Source organism: Mustela lutreola, chromosome 12, assembly GCF_030435805.1.
Source record: "Mustela lutreola isolate mMusLut2 chromosome 12, mMusLut2.pri, whole genome shotgun sequence".
NCBI classification, from domain to species: Eukaryota; Metazoa; Chordata; class Mammalia; order Carnivora; family Mustelidae; genus Mustela; species Mustela lutreola.
Window position 1 is genome coordinate 94888830 of NC_081301.1, and position 16328 is coordinate 94905157.

The 16328-nt window shown below is 36.0% G+C and overlaps 1 protein-coding gene across 1 annotated transcript in view; it reads left to right on the forward strand.

Annotated features, from left to right (window-relative positions):
• The window catches only part of JAK2 (Janus kinase 2), a 140076-nt gene that overhangs the window by 39240 nt on the left and 84508 nt on the right, over positions 1 to 16328 (forward strand). The window contains exon 3 of the mRNA XM_059143324.1: positions 10807 to 11057. Within this exon, the coding sequence (XP_058999307.1) occupies positions 10838 to 11057 (220 nt within the window). The 5' untranslated portion in view covers positions 10807 to 10837. The remainder of the gene's footprint in view (positions 1 to 10806; positions 11058 to 16328) is intronic.

Genomic DNA, 16328 nt, shown 5'->3' on the forward strand with positions numbered 1-16328 from the left:
AGTGGGCAACCCTGCTGTGTTCCTGATCTTGGGGGGGAAAGCTCTCAGTTTTTCCCCATTGAGAGTGGTATTTGCTGTGGGCTTTTTGTATATGGCTTTTATGATATTGAGGTATGTTCTCTCTATCCCTACACTGTGAAGAGTTTTAGTCAAGAAAAGGATGCTATACTCTGTCAAGTGCTTTTTCTGCATCTATTGAGAGAATCATGTGGTTCTTGTCCTTTCTTTTATTAATGTAGTATATCACATTGACTGACTTGCAAATATTGAACCACCCTTGCAGCCCAGGAATAAATCCTCCTTGGTTGAGGTGAATAATCCTTTTAATGTACTATTGGACCCTATTGGCTAGAATTTTGGCAGCTGTGTTCATCAGGGATATTGGTCTATAATTCTTCTTTTTGATGGGGTCTTTGGTTTTGGGGATCAGGTAATGCTGGCCTCATAGAAAGAGTTTGGAAGTTTTCCTTCCATTTCTATTTTTTGAAGCAGCTTTAAATGTTTGGTAGAATTCCCCTGGGAAGCCATCTAGCCCTGGACTCTTGTTCGAAGGGAGATTTTTGATTACTGCTTCGATTTCCTTGTTGATTATGGGTCTGTTCAGGTTTTCTATTTTTTCCTGGTTCAGTTTTATAGTTTATACATCTCTAGGAATGAATCCATTTCTTTAGATTGCCTACTTTTTGTCATATAGTTACTCATAGTATATTCTTTTCTTTCTTTTTTTTTTTTAAGATTTTATTTATTTATTTAACAGAGAGAGAGAGATCACAAGTAAGCAGAGACGCAGACAGAGAGAGTGGGGGAAGCAGGCTCCCTGCCGAGCAGAGAGCCTGATGGCGGGGCTCGATCCCAGGACCCTGAGGCCATGAACCGAGTTGAAGGCAGAGGCTTTAACCCACTGAACCATCTAGGCATCCCTCATAGTATATTCTTATAATTGTACTTCTGTGCTGTTGGTTATGATCTCTCCTCTTTCATTCATGATTTTATTTATTTGGGTCCTTTCTCTTTTCTTTTTGGTAAGTCTGGCCAGGGGTTTATCGATCTTATTAATATTTTCAAAGAACCAGTTCCTAGTTTTGTTGATTTGGTCTCCTTTTCTTCTAGTTTCTATTGCATTGATTTTAGCTCTGATCTTTATTATTTCTCTTCCCCTGCTGGGTTTAGGCTTTATTTGTTGTTTTCTCCAGCTCCTTTAGGTATAAGGTTAGGTTTGTCTTCTTATTTCTTTTTTTTTTTTTTTTTAAAGATTTTATTTATTTATTTGACAGAGAGAGATCACAAGTAGATGGAGAGGCAGGCAGAGAGAGAGAGAGAGGGAAGCAGGCTCCCTGCCGAGCAGAGAGCCCGATGCGGGACTTGATCCCAGGATACTGAGATCATGACCTGAGCCGAAGGCAGCGGCTCAACCCACTGAGCCACCCAGGCGCCCTGTCTTCTTATTTCTTGAGAAAGGCTTGTATTGCTATATACTTCCTTTTTAGGACTGCCTTTACTTCATCTCAAAGATTTTGAAGAGTTGCGTTTTCATTTTCATTTGTTTCCATGAATTTTTAAAAAAATTCTTCTTTAGGGGCACCTGGGTGGCTCAGTGGGTTAAGCCGCTGCCTTCGGCTCAGGTCATGATCTCAGGATCCTGGGATCGAGTCCCACATCAGGCTCTCTGCTCAGCAGGGAGCCTGCTTCCCTCTCTCTCTCTCTCTCTCTTTCTCTCTCTGCCAGCCTCTCTACCTACCTGTGATCTCTCTCTGTCAAATAAATAAATAAAATCTTTAAAAAAAAAAAAGGAATTTTGAAAAGAAAAAAATATATAATGATGCAGATTAAATATTAACAACAAAGTTAAAAAAAAAGTTCTTCTTTAATTTCCTGGTTGACCCATTCATTCTTTATTAGGATGCTCTTTAGCCTCCATGTATGTTTGTTTCTTTCAAATTTTTCTTGTGGTTGACTTCAAGTTTTAAAGCATTGTGGTCTTAAAATATGCATGGTGTAATCTCAGTCTTTTTGTATAAGTTGAGATCTCATTTGTGACCCAGTATGTGGTCTATTCTGGAGAATGTTCCATGTGCATTCAAAAAGAATGTGTATTCTCAGACTTGTACCCCTGGGGATAAAAATATGTTTATAAAAAAATTAAAAAATTAAAAAAAAAAAAGAACAATGTGTATTCTGCTTTAGGATTAAATGCTCTGAATGTATCTGTGACGTTCTTCTGGTCCAGTGTGTCATTAACAGCACTTGTTTCCTTGTTGATTTTCTGCTTACATTATCTGTCCATTGCTGTGAGTGGTGTGTTAAAGTCCCCTACTATTATTGTAATGTTATTAATTAGTTTCTTTAATTTTATAATTAAGTGGTTTATATATTTTGTTTCTCCCAAGTTAGGGGCATAGACATTTATAATTGTTAGATCTTCTTGTTGAATAGACCCTTTTGTTATGATATAGTGTCCTTCTTCATCTTATTACAGTCTTTGGTTTAAAATCTAGTATATCTGATATAAGGATGGCTACTCAAGTTTTCTTTTGATGTCCATTGGCATGGTAAATGGTTCTCCAACCCCCTCACTTTCAGTCTGGAGGTGTCTTTGGGTCTAAAGTTAGTCTCTTGTAAGCAGCATTTTGATGTGTGTTTTTTTTTTTTTTTTTTTTTTTTTTTAATTCTATCAATCTCTGTGTCTTCTGATTGGAGCATTTAATCCATTTACATTCAGAGTGAATAGTGAAAGATACGACTTCATGCTATTATATTATTTGTACAGTCACTGTTCCTGTAGATTATCTCTGTTCCTTTCTGTTCTTTGTTACTTTTGGATTCTCTACTCAGAGATCCTCTGCTCAGAGGATCACCTTTAATATTTCTTGCAGTAGTTTAATGTTCACAAATACCTTTAGTTTCTGTTCGTCTTGGCTGCTCCTTATTTCTCCTATTCTGAACAGTAGCCTTGCTGGGTAAAGTATTCTTGGCTGCATATTTTTCACATTTAGCACATTGAATATATCATGCCCATCCTTTCTGGCCTGCCAGGTGTCTGTGAACAGATCTGTTGCCAGCCTTATATTTCTGCCCTTGTAGGTTAAGGACCTCTTGTCCAGAGCAGTTTTCAGGATTTTCTCTTCATCTTTGAAATTTGCAAGACTCACTGTTATATGTCAGGGTGTTAAATTATTTTATTGATTTTGATGGGGGGGTGTTCTCTGTGCCTCCTGGACTTAAATGCCTTTTTCTTCTCCCAGGTTAGGGCAGTTCTCTGCTATAATTTGCTCTGGTATACCTTCTCCACCCCACCCCCCTGCCCTTCCTCTGCGATCCCAAGTGTTTCAAATATTGTTTTGTTTTATGGTATCAGTTATCTCTTGAATTCTCTCCTTGTGATCTCAAGTAATTGTTTCTCTCTTTTTTTCTAAGGTTCTTTATTTTCCATCATTTGGTCTTCTATATTACTAATTTTCTTTTCTGCCTCATTTATCCTTGCAGTTAGAGCCTCCATTTTTATTGCATCTCTTTAATAGCCTTTTTAATTTCTACTTGATTCGATTTTAGTTTTCTTTCTCTAGAAAGGGGTTCTCTGTTGTCTTCTGTGCTTTTTTTCAAATGCAGCTAGTATCCTTATAATCATTATTCTGAACTACAGTTCCAACATCTTACTTATCTTATACTGATTAGGTCTCTAGCAGTCAGAACTGCCTCTTGTTCTCTTTTTGAGGTGAGTTTTTCCATCTTGTCATTTTGTCCATATAAGAATAGATGAACAAGAGAGCAGAATACTAAAATGGCCATGACGACCCCAGAGAAATATACATAAAACAATTCAGCAGAGACCTGAAACTGAAAAAAAAAAAGAAAATTAAAGAGAGAGATTATAATCAGACAGTTGAACAGAACAGAGCAATACACTGGATTCTGTGTGTATTTTATTAGAAAATTAGATCCCAAAATTGTAATGATAGGAAAACTTATATATGTATAAAAATAAAATTAAATACAATGAAAGGATAGACTGTAACTGTAAAAATGAAAATTAAGACAAAAGAAGAAAAAAAATACAGACAGGTGAACAGAACAGAGCAATATACTATATCTGAGTATATTTTGGTCAGTTAGTTAAACTACATTTCAAGATTGTAAAGAAAGAAAAATTTATGCATATACTAAAATAAATTAATTACAGCAAAAGGATAGAATGTAACTAAAGATGAAAATTTAAAAAGACTTTAATAACAACAAAAAAAGTATGATCAGACAGGTGACTAGAACAGACTCATACACTAGATTCTAGGTGTATTTTTTTGTTTGTTAGAAGTAACTACATCCCAAGATTGTAAAGAAAGAAAAATAATTTGAACTTTTTTAGAGCTTCCTTATTATCTTTGGTTTTATGACTGTTTCTTTTTATCTGTGTAAATAAAAGTGTTTTTATTTATTTTATTTATTTATTTTTTTAAAAAGAGATTTTATTTATTTATTTGACAGACAGAGATCACAAGTAGGCAGAGAGGCAGGCAGAGAGAGGAGAGGAAGCAGGCTCCCCGCTAAGCAGAAAGCCTGATGCGGGCTCGAACCCAGGACTCTGGGATCATGACCTGAGCTGAAGGCAGAGGCTTTAACTCACTGAGCCACCCAGGTGCTTCAGTAAAAGTGTTTTTATTTTATTTATTTATTTATTTATTTTTTAAAAAGATTTTATTTATTTATTTGTCAGAGAGAGAGCGAGTGAGAGCACAGGCAGACAGAGTGGAAGGAAGAGTCAGAGGGAGAAGCAGGCTCCCTGCGGAGCAAGGAGCCCGATGTGGGACTCGATCCCTGGACGCTGGGATCATGACCTGAGCCGAAGGCAGCTGCTTAACCAACTGAGCCACCCAGGCGTCCCAGTAAAAGTGTTTTTAAAACTGAACTTTATCTCCTCTCAGAAGATTCTTTTACTGTGAACCTAGACATGTTTAGTACCAGTGAAATTTCTTCTTCTATTTTTAAATGTTTTTTTCTTGTCTGTGTTCTTTTTTCTTCCTAATGGAACTTTTAGAGTTAGACTTTCTTGATTATTTCCCCCTTTCTTAGTTTTTTTGCTCATATTTCTCTCTTTTGATCTGGGAGACCAGGAGTTTGTCTTGAACTTGTCTTCTAAATTATTTGATATTTTCTGCTGTATTATTCAGTGTTTTCACTGAATTGTCATTATTTTTTTGTGGTTAACTATTTTCATTCTCTGGTACTTTTTAATGATCCTTTATGTTTTCAAAATATTCTGAATCTCTCTGAGGATACCAAGGAGTATTTTTTAAAATTTTAATTCAATTAGCCAACATATAGTACATCATTAGTGTCACATGTAGTGTTCAATGACTCATGGTTGTGTAGAGCATCCAGTGCTCATCACATCACGTGCCCTCCTTAATGTCCGTAACTCAGTTACCCCATGCCCCCACTCACCTCCCCTCTGTAACCCTCAGTTTGTTTCCTAGAGTCAAGAGTCTCATGGTTTTTCTCCTTCTCTGATTTCCTTCCATTCAGTTTTCCCTCCCCTCCCCTATGATCCTCTGTACTATTTCTTATATCCCACATATGAATGAAACCATATGATAACTGTCTTTCTCTGATTGGCTTATTTCACTTAGCATAATACCCCCCAGTTCCATCCATGTCAGTGTAAATGGTAGGTATTCATCCCAAGGAGAAAAAAACACTCTCTTCCCTGTATTATGTTGTTTCATCTGGAGTCCGCTGTTTTGCTGCTCATTTTGGCCCTCCTCTTTTATGCGTTCTTCCTGTCCCCCTTCACCTCTAATATGTGATGATCCTTATCACTCCATATTTATGCTATTTGTATGTGTATGCAGACTATTTTTAAATACCCCCTTCTATATGTATTTTAAATAAATACTCCATTCTGTTGTGTCTGTCATCTGTTCCTATCTACTTTTTATCTTCCATCAGTTCTTTGAAATTTCTGATTTTGCTGATAGCCCTGTTTCTTATTTTTCCAAGCTCTCATGAATTTTGTCACATGTACATTTTACTCCTTTTCATCCTTTTGGCTATTGTTGTTATCTCTTTTGCTTTTACATCTATTATAAATTTCACTGTCCATTATCATGCTTTTAAATAATTGTTATTGTCTTTTTAAAAATTGAAGAAAAGAAAGAAAAATAGGATGTTACACTTACCCACATATTTACTATTTTTGAGTTTTTCATTTCATTCTACAAATCTAAGTTTGCATCTGGTATCATTTGCCTTAATCCAGAGACCTTTTTTATTTTAAGCATTTCTTGAAGTTTGGGGGCAGTTTTTGGTGATGTGTTCTCTCAGCATTCATTTATCTGAAAATATATTTATCTTAAATTTTAAAGGTCGTTTTTGAGATGTCAGTTGTAAGTTTTATCATGGCTCTCCTGTATGTATGTGGCTACTTTTCAGATTTTATCTTTGATTTTTTTTTAAAGATTTTTATTTATTTATTTGACAGATAGAGATTACAAGTAGGCAGAGAGGCAGACAGAGAGAGAGAGGAGGAAGCAGGCTCCCTGCTGAGCAGAGAGCCTGATGTGGGACTCGATCCCGGGACCCCGAGATCATGACCTGAGCCGAAGGCAGTGGCTTAACCCACTGAGCCACCCAGGCGCCCCTTCTCTTTGATTTTTAACAGTTTGATTATGGTGTAACTAGATACGGATTTTTACAAATTGGGGCTATATGAACTGTTTGTATTTGTGGTTTGAGATACTCAATTTTAGAAAAAATTTAGCAAATATTTTTCCAAGTATTTCTTCTGTCTTGTTTACATGTATTGGATTGCTCAGTATTGTAGAGGTCATATGGTTTTTTATATCTTCATGCATTTATCTTTTAATGTGAGTCTATTACATTTGTATCATAGTGAACACATTTTATAAAATAAATTCAACATTTGGATTTGCTGTTATTCCTTTCTTCATATTTTATCTCTTGACTCTCTATAACATTTTTTCTTTATGTTAAGTAAGTTTCAGTTGACAGTTGTCTGTTGTGGATGATATCTTGTATAAACCCTGGGTAGTGTGGATTTCAGTCTTTCTTTGAAGTGTAGAGCTTTGTTGTAGCAGGTAGTTCACCCTGTGGGGCTTTGTGTTAGGCTTTGTTAGGACTGTTCATCCAGTTTTGTCCTTACTTCTGGTATGTGGCTCCTATTCCTCAAATGTGCCTTTTCTGGAGTTTCAGTGAAAAGGGTGGGATATTTACCAATTCCTTCTACATTCAAACTCTGATTCCCCAGGACCAGGTAGCTAATGAAATCTCTTCCTATTTCTTTTAGGTTCCTAGTTATTGCCTCTCCTTGGGCTTTTTGGGTTTTCATCCCATGCAGGGGGTTTCAGGAATCAGCCCCTCTTTTCCCCCAGGATTTCTGCCTTTGATTTCTTTCTGATTTAGCAACTTCCTTGATTCTTCCAGCCAATAAGGCTACAACTTTGTATAAGAACTCTGTCCTCTTTTCCAGCAACCACTTGGGCACTACAAAGACTTTGTAGTTCTTCAGGATAAAAGGTGGAAGAATATGGACCTCATTCAGTGTTTTTCCTTTGGTCAAGGGTCATATCTCCTTCCGTTGCTGTCTGCTTTTGTTTGCTTGTAAATATCTTCAGTGTTTTTTAAGGATAGTTTGTTCTAGTGTTTGTAATTATTAGTAGTAGATTGTATGGGTTTGTGTAGGATATCAAAAGCATCCAAATAGGAAGAAGTAAGTATGTATGTGTACACACACACACACACACACACACACACAGGAGGAGTATTCAGCCTTAAAAAAAAGGAATACACATTATTTGCAACAACATGGAGAAACCTCAGGGGCAAGTAAAATAAGTTAGAATGACAAATACTGCATGGTACCACTTACATGTGTAATTAAAAAATAGTCTAACTCTAAGAAACAGGTAGAAAAGTCTTGCTAAGGACTGGGATTTGGGAGAAATTGGTAAAAGGCTATAGATTTTCAGTTATAAGGTAGATAAGTTTTGAAGATCAAATATAACATGGTGACGATAGTCCTGAACATTGTATTGTATAAATGACATTTTCTAAGGGAACAGAAATTAAATGTCCTCACTGGGGTATAAAAAGTACCTTCATGAGGTGACAGGATGTGCGAACTCAGTGCTGGGGAATCATTTCACAGTGTATACAATGTAAATCATTATGTTGTATACTCTAAGTATGTTCCAGTTTTGTCAATTATATTTTAGTATGGTGGGAAAAATATTTTTTTCAATCAAAGACTAAAACTTAAAAATCGTTAGGGCCTCACTGAGAGACCTACTAAAAGACACACTTCAGCAGAAAAAAAAGTCCAGAAGGAAAGCATAGGATCCAAAACAATGGTGAGGACAAATTGATGAAATGATTGCAAATTTGCCCCTTAATGGCTAAGAGTTCATTTTAGATGCCGTTCTCTGTTTAAAAAAAGAGTATAATAATTAAAAGAAAATTTATAAAAATTTTTATTTTTGAACAAATTAAAATTGTTTGAATTTGTGTATCCAGTTGCAGGTAGACTTCACAAATCTTGTGGTTTTAATAATTGCCAGTTTCTTGTTTCTCGTTTCTCTAGTCACTGGAAGTCCCCAGTTATTTGAAGAACTAAGTATTAAACTCTAGTGTTTTCTCTAATTTAATAAGGTCCTTATAGTTAGATACAGAGCTGAAGTTCACCTTGCACTTCACTTAATCATCATTTCTCTTTTCCTTTAATGTCTAAACTTAGTATGGTGCTTGGCACTCAGTAAATGCTGTATGCTGTCTGTTTGCTGTTGTTTTCCCCTTCTTCCTTCACATGGCTCTGCTCATGAGTTAAATGAGTACATCTGTGGGAAAGATTGTGAGATTTTTAGCTCTTTCTGATGTCAGTCTCATGTTTAGCTGCTAGCTAGATGCTTGTGTAATTGCCCTGCTTCATTTCCAAACAAAAGTGTGTAAAGCAGCAGTCTTGATTCTCCTTACCTGCCAGGTCAAGGGGCAAAGTCTTCATTTTCTCATTTCCATTAATGGTATTATAGATCTCATAAACCTGAAATAGTCACACCATCTAAACCTGAAATATTCTCACTGTGTTTTACTCCTGGATTTAAAAACATTTTTTTAGTACAGTTTTTAGTATAGTATAGTACAGTGTTGCATTAGTATCAGGTGTACAGTATAGAGATTCAGCATCTCTATACATTATGCTGTGCTCACAAGTGTAGCCATCAACACTATTATACTATACTATAGTATAATAGTATAGTATAGTACAGTATATAGTATACTATACTATACTATTGTACACTATTACAGTATTACTATGTTCCCTGTGCTGTGTCTTTTATTCCTGGGACTTATTCATCCCATAACTGGACTCCTGTCTTCTTCTATATTCAGTTAATTACCAAGTTGCATGAATTCTTACTGTTACATTACCATTCATCATTCAACTATTAAAGTTTCACTTCAGGATCTTACTTCTCCTTGGACTATTGCAGTCGCCTTTTAACTGTTTCTGGTTTCAACTTTCTAATTCATCATTGACTGTAGGATAAAGTTTAATTTCTTTGATCTGATCTATTTATTTGTATATTTATTCTTAAGTAGGCTTCATGCCCAATGTGGGGCTTGAACTCACGACCCTGAGATTGAGTCGCATGCCCTACCCATTGAGCCAGCCAGGTGCCTCTTAAGTTCTTTGATCCGATACTCAGATTTTTCTTAATATTGCACTATAGCAATTAGGATTGCATTCATTTACAAATAATAAGATGTCTGGTGGTAGATAGGTGATTCTTGACATTGATTTGGATGCTTAAGTTTGCTAGGTCTTTTATTCTCTTGGCATTTCCTTCCTGGTTGCTCCATGGTTTTAAAGTGACTGCCCTACCCGGTATTTATGCTCAGAGGCAGGTAGGAAGAAAATGAAAGGGGAAAAGCAAAAGGCAAAAAGGGAAGCCAAGTCAACTTCCTTTTAAGGAAGGCTCCTAGAAGTACCACCCAGTAACCTCCACTTAAATCTCATTTCTTGAAACTGGTTCACGGGGCTATCCATCTGCGGGAAAGTACAGTTCTTTGGGGATATGTTGCTCTCCCCAACAAAACTGGGCTATATCAAGAAGGAAGGAAAAATGTTTTTTGGGTATGTAGTTGCAATTTTCCACAAATATCTTTTTTTTTTTTTTAAATCCTTTCTTAAATGGCATAACTTCTCAAATACTGTACTTCAGGCCAGTAAATGAGAATTGATCTTATACCTTCCTACTTCTCAGCACAGTTCTACTCTCTCATTCATACAAATCCAGTCTGTTGTACAGAATCAGTTTTAAATGTGACCTCTCTAATAAAACTCATCAGTTTTAACACAGTTTGAAATGTGATTTACCCCCTGCAGACACCCAATAAGCAATTGTCATAGTAATTCATTTGTTGAGAATTTATGTTGCCTAGTGGGATCTCTTCTGTCCTGTGTTTGTTTGGTTAATATTACATATCTGTATTATGTTTCCTCAGTTAAATTGTAAACTTCAGCTTTATGTTTTTTTTTGTTTGTTTGTTTGTTTGGTTAATATTACATATCTGTATTATGTTTCCTCAGTTAAATTGTAAACTTCAGCTTTATGGTCCTTGTCCACAGGAAGTTTATAATCTCAATTTCTCTCACTATGCTTTGTATAGTAGTATACAGTATTTATTTAGTTAATGAATTTAGCAAAGTCACTGCTTTCGGGGAAGCCTTCTTTATATATGAGGGATGCCTTATCAGTATCACTTCATTTTGTAACTTACTGTTTTTTTTCTTAACAGGCAAATGTTCTGAAAAAAACTCTGTGTGGGGATGGCTTGCCTTACAATGACAGAAATGGAAGGAACGTCCGTATCCCCTGTACATCAGAACGGTGATGTTCCTGGAAATGCTAATCCGGTGAAGCAAATAGATCCACTCCTACAGGTGTATCTTTACCATTCTCTTGAGAAAGCTGAAGGAGAGTATCTGAAGTTTCCAACTGGGGAGTATGTTGCAGAAGAAATCTGTGTTGCTGCTTCTAAAGCTTGTGGTAAATATTTTTTAAAAATTATTTTCTTCTTTTTTAATAGATTATCACTTCATTTATGCTCCTATAATACAATGTGCAGGTATAATGTATTATTTTTTATTTTTTAAAATGCTTATATGGCAGTGTGCTTTCAAAGAAGAGCTGCTAGAGCTTGGAGACCTGCATGCTACCTGGTGCTGCCTCACAGTGAGGGCTCTGCAGGCGCTGAGCTCCTCGGTTGCCCCAGGTGCAGCTCCGTAAGTGCCTGGTGCAGCAGCTGCCCACCATACGGTTCAGACAGCAAACTTTGATGGAGTGTGTTGTTTGCAGCAGGGGAGAGTACATAGGCCCAGTGAGAATGGCTGTCTCCACCTAGGTTTCAAAGGATGGAGCCCCAAATCCATAGGGGCTGGGCAGCCGGGAGTTTTGGGGCCAACCTCTGGTAAACAAGGACAGAAACCTTGTCCCAGTGTGTCCTGTAGGCAAGACCTCTGCCCTAGTGGGCTGGGAGAACAGATTGTCATGTCAAAGAGGATTATTCTCAAGCCTTGGATCTGATAGAATTTTCCCTGTTGGGTTTTAGACTTGCTTGGGACTGTAATTCCTTTTTTTCTTCTTCCTTTTGGAACAGAAAAGTCTATCTTATGGCTGTCCTGTCATATTTTGGAAGCATTTAAATTGTTCAGTTTCATAGATTCAGAGCTGGAGGGCAGTTTGCTTAAAGATGAATGAATGGTACCTTGAGTCTCACCCAAATATGATTTAGTTGGTATTCAGATGAGTCTTTGAACTTCAGAGTTTTGAGTTGATGCTGGAATGAGTTAAGATTTGGGTGACTGCTGGGATGGAGTGAATATATTTTGAATGTGAAAGGATGTGAATTTTGGGGTCCGGGGCAAAATGGTAGGTTTCTGTCGCTATGTCTTTATGTCTCCTTATCTTTATTTTTTCTGCAGCTTTTACTCTAGAAGTTTTATTTGTATTGCTTTTTAGTAATTTCCATTGCCTCATCATGTTTGTGTTTTGTGCTACCTTCTTTGCTAGAGGGAATATATTACAGTACCTGATTTATCTATCATTTATAGGTATCCTTCTACTGATTGATGTTTCTTCTGGTTATAGGTCATATTTTCCTGCTTTTTTGAATGCCTACAATTTTTTATTGGATGCTGGGTATTGTAATGTATATTTTCAATTTTCATTGTTACCTGCTGGATTTTGTTGTATTCTTTAAATAGTGATGGACTTTTTTCTGGCACAAGGTTAGGTAATTGGTGGGTGGTTTACTTAGCTGCTTTTGAGATCCCCTCCTTTTCTTTCTTCTTCTTTCATTAATCCAATGTTTCTAGTACATTCACAGAGCCATGCAACTATCATATCAGTTTTCCACCCCCAGAAAGAAACCTCTTACCCATCAGAAATCATTTCCCATTTCTTTCCCAGCTCCCAACAACAAATATACTTATTTCTCTAAGAATTTCTTTATTTGGAACATTTCATATAAGTGGAATCATGCCATATGTGGTTTTTTTGGTGACAGTTTGTTGAATTCCTGAGTCATACTGTGACTTTGTGCTTAACGTTTTGAGGAACCACCAGAATATTTTCTGGGCACCTAAATCATTTTACATTTCTACCACCAGTGTATGAATGTCCCAGTTTTTCTGTGTCCTGATCAACACTTGTTATTACCGGTCTTTCTGATGAATGACACTGGTGGGTGTGAAGTGGTATCTCATTGTGTTTTTTTGAAAAAGTTTTACTGATAAATGATCCATATTTCATATTTTTAGAAAGGGTACATCTCAGTGATTTTTTAGTATCACCAGTCAATTTTAGAACACTTTTTCACCCCCAAAGAATCTTTGACTATTGACTATCACTGTCAAATCCCCTCATCCCTCTCCAGCCTCAGGCATCCCTTAATCTATATTCTGTCTCATTTGTTTGTCTAGATATTTCATATAGATGGGGTCATATAATAGGTGACCCTTTGTTACTAACTTCTTATACTCATATGATAGCTGATTGCCATGAAAATCTTTAGTAAAAGTTGAAAGATTTTTATGATTTGAAGAGAAACTCCAGAATATTCTACTCATGCAGTTTTTGTGAAGTTCATCCATACTGTACCATCTGTCAGTACTTCATTCTTTTATGACTTGATAATATGCTACTGTATGGATAATGCAATGTATGATTTAACTGTTGATCATTTGCTGGACATTTTGGCTGTTTTGATCTTTGTCTATCATGAATAATGTTCTTGTGAACATTGTATACAGAGTTGTGTACAACGTGGACAAATGATTTCATTTCTGTGTGTATACTCAGGAGTGGAATTGTGGGTCAAATGGTAACTCTTTGTTTAACTTCTTGAGGAACTACCAGAGTATTTTCCAAAGTGGCTGCACCATTTTTTTATTCATACCAGTATGCATCAGGGTTCTGATTATTCAACATCCCTAATGACAGTTGTTGTTATATGACTTTTAAAACTTATATCCACTCAAATGGATATAAGATGGTATCTTATTGTAGTTTTAATTTTTTTTTCCTGATTACCAATTCTTTTGAGCATCATTGCAGTGGTTATTGGCAATTTATGTATCTTCTTTGGAGAAATGTCTATTCATATCATTTGTCCCTTTTTTAAATGTTTTTTGTTTGTTTGTTGTTGAGTTGTTAATAGTTATATTTTCTAGATACAGATCCTTTATCAAATATATAATTTGGAAGTCTTTTCTCCCATTTTGTGTTTTGTCTTTTCACTGTCTGGATCTGGTAGTGTCCTTTGAAGCAAAGATTTTCCATTCTAATGAAAGCTTGTTTATTTATTTTTGTTGTTGTTGCTTGTGTTTTTGTGTCATATCTAAGAATCTATTGCAAAAATCCAAGTTCTTGGAGAATTGCCCCTGTAGTTTCTTCCAGGAACTTTATAGTTGTAGTTTTGCTTCAGTTTGAGTTCGTTTTTGCAGCTGGTTTGAGGTAGAAGTGCAGTGTCACTCTTTTGCATGTGAATGTCTGTGTGTTAATGACTTCTACCATTTTGTGTAGTGTTTGTAAGTTTTGTCTATGTTGTACCATGTATTAGTACATTATTCTTTTATGACTGAATAATATTCAGCTAAATAGTATCAAATACAGGGTACAATACGGATGAACCTTGTAAATATTATAGGAAGTGTAAAAAGCCAGTAACAAATGGATATCTACACTCAAATCCCAGCACCATTTGATGAAGAGGCTATGATTTCCCCACTCAGTAGTCTCAGAACCCTTTCAAAGTATCATTTGGCCATACATGAGTGGGTTTGTTTCTGGATTTTCAGTTCTGGTGTCTATATATCTTAATGCCAGTACCATACTCTCTGCATTATTATAGCTTTGTAAAAAGTTTTATAATCAGGAATTGTGAGTTTTCCAACTTTCTTATTCTTTTTTGAGATTGTATTTTTTTTATCCTTTTATTAGATTTTGTGTTAGAGTTTTTGTACTGTTCTTTTAGAATTATCCTAGATACCACAATGTACATTTTTGGCTTATTACAATCTTAAGCTAGTATGTTTTAATTTTCTAAACAATTCAAGAACTTGAGAGCAGTTTAACTCCATGTACTTCTTTTCACTTTTGGTACTATTTTTTTTATTTTATTTTATTTTTTTTATTTTTTAAAGATTTTTTTTTTTTTTTTTTTTTTAAATTTGTCATAGAGAGAGAAGCGAGAGCAAGCACAGGCAGACAGAGTGGCAGGCAGAGGCAGAGGGAGAAGCAGGCTCCCTGCCAAGCAAGGAGCCCGATGTGGGACTCGATCCCAGGACGCCCGGATCATGACCTGAGCCGAAGGCAGCCGCTTAACCAACTGAGCCACCCAGGCGTCCCTCACTTTTGGTACTATTGGTATCATATGTATTATTTCTGTAGACATCATAAACCCCACAGGGCACTTATATTATTGTTGCTTTAATAGTAATTCTTTTGTATTTACTCTTTCCTTTGTTATTTATTCTTTCCCATGCTTCCACCTGACATCATTTTCCTACAGCTTAAAGAACTCCTTTTAGTATTTCTGTATCACAGGTTTGCAGGTGACTGATACCTTCAGCTCTTACTTATCTGAGAATGTCTTTTCTTTCTGATTTCTTTTTTGAAAGGTATTGTCACAGGGCATAGAATTTCTGGTTGGCTTTTTTTCATTCAGTATTCTCAATATGTCATATTCATTCATTGTCTTTTGGCTTCTCTGGTTCTTGTTGAAAAGCTACCTATTAATCTTTTATTTCTCCTTTGAAGGGAATATGTTTCTACACTCTGGTTACTTTTAAGATTTTTCTTTCTGTTGTTCATCTTTAGCAGTTTGATTGTGGTGTACCTATATGTTGTTTTCTTTGTCTTTATTTTGCTTTGGGCTCTCTGATCTTGCTGAATTTGTAGATCAGTATCTGTTTAGCTTTGGAAAATTCTGGGCTATTCAGTTACATGTAAATTAGGTCTGTTTGACAGGTCTTAAATGCCTTTTATACTCTCTTCAGTTATTTCCATTCTGTTATTTTCTTGTCCTTCAATTTGGGTGCTTTCTGTTGACTTGTTATTGTGTTGTCTAATTCTCTCTTCTATAGTATATTGTGTGTTGTTAAATCCATCTGTTGGTCCACGGTTTAGTAGTATCAGTATCACCAGGGAAGTTGTTAGAAATGCAGTATCTCAGGCCCATCCCAGAATCGGTGAGTAAGAAATTATCTTTTTCAACAAAACCATGCTTTTCAAGGTTTTCAGCAAAAACCATGGAAGCCAAAAGACAGTCTCCAGGTTGTTATAGGGATAAACATTAAATTTTGAAAAGTACTGGTATGGCTCATTCTAGCTTATTCAGTTAGAGAGAACAAAAAACCCTATTTATTTATTTATGCAGTTTATGAAGCCCGGTTAGGATATACTCTTGGGATCTTTACAGTGGAACCCATATTATATGCCATGTACTTTGCCAAGTGCTTTATTCAGATTATAGCATTTTATCCTTCCAACTATCTTATGAACTCAGTTTTCTGTCCTTAATCTTAGTTGATGAAGTATAAGCTTAGATTAACTACCACAAGTTTACCTAGCTAGTAAATGGCCGAGCTCAGACTTGACTCATATCAGACTCTAAGCTAATGGTATATAGATTATCACTGTTTAAACTGGGATCCTTTCGAGGTGAAAAGATAGGCTATTAATGATTATGCTGGCACAGCAGACAAACCAAACCTGTCTTGGTCCAGCCAGATTATATGCTCCTCCTGTCTGTAGTTC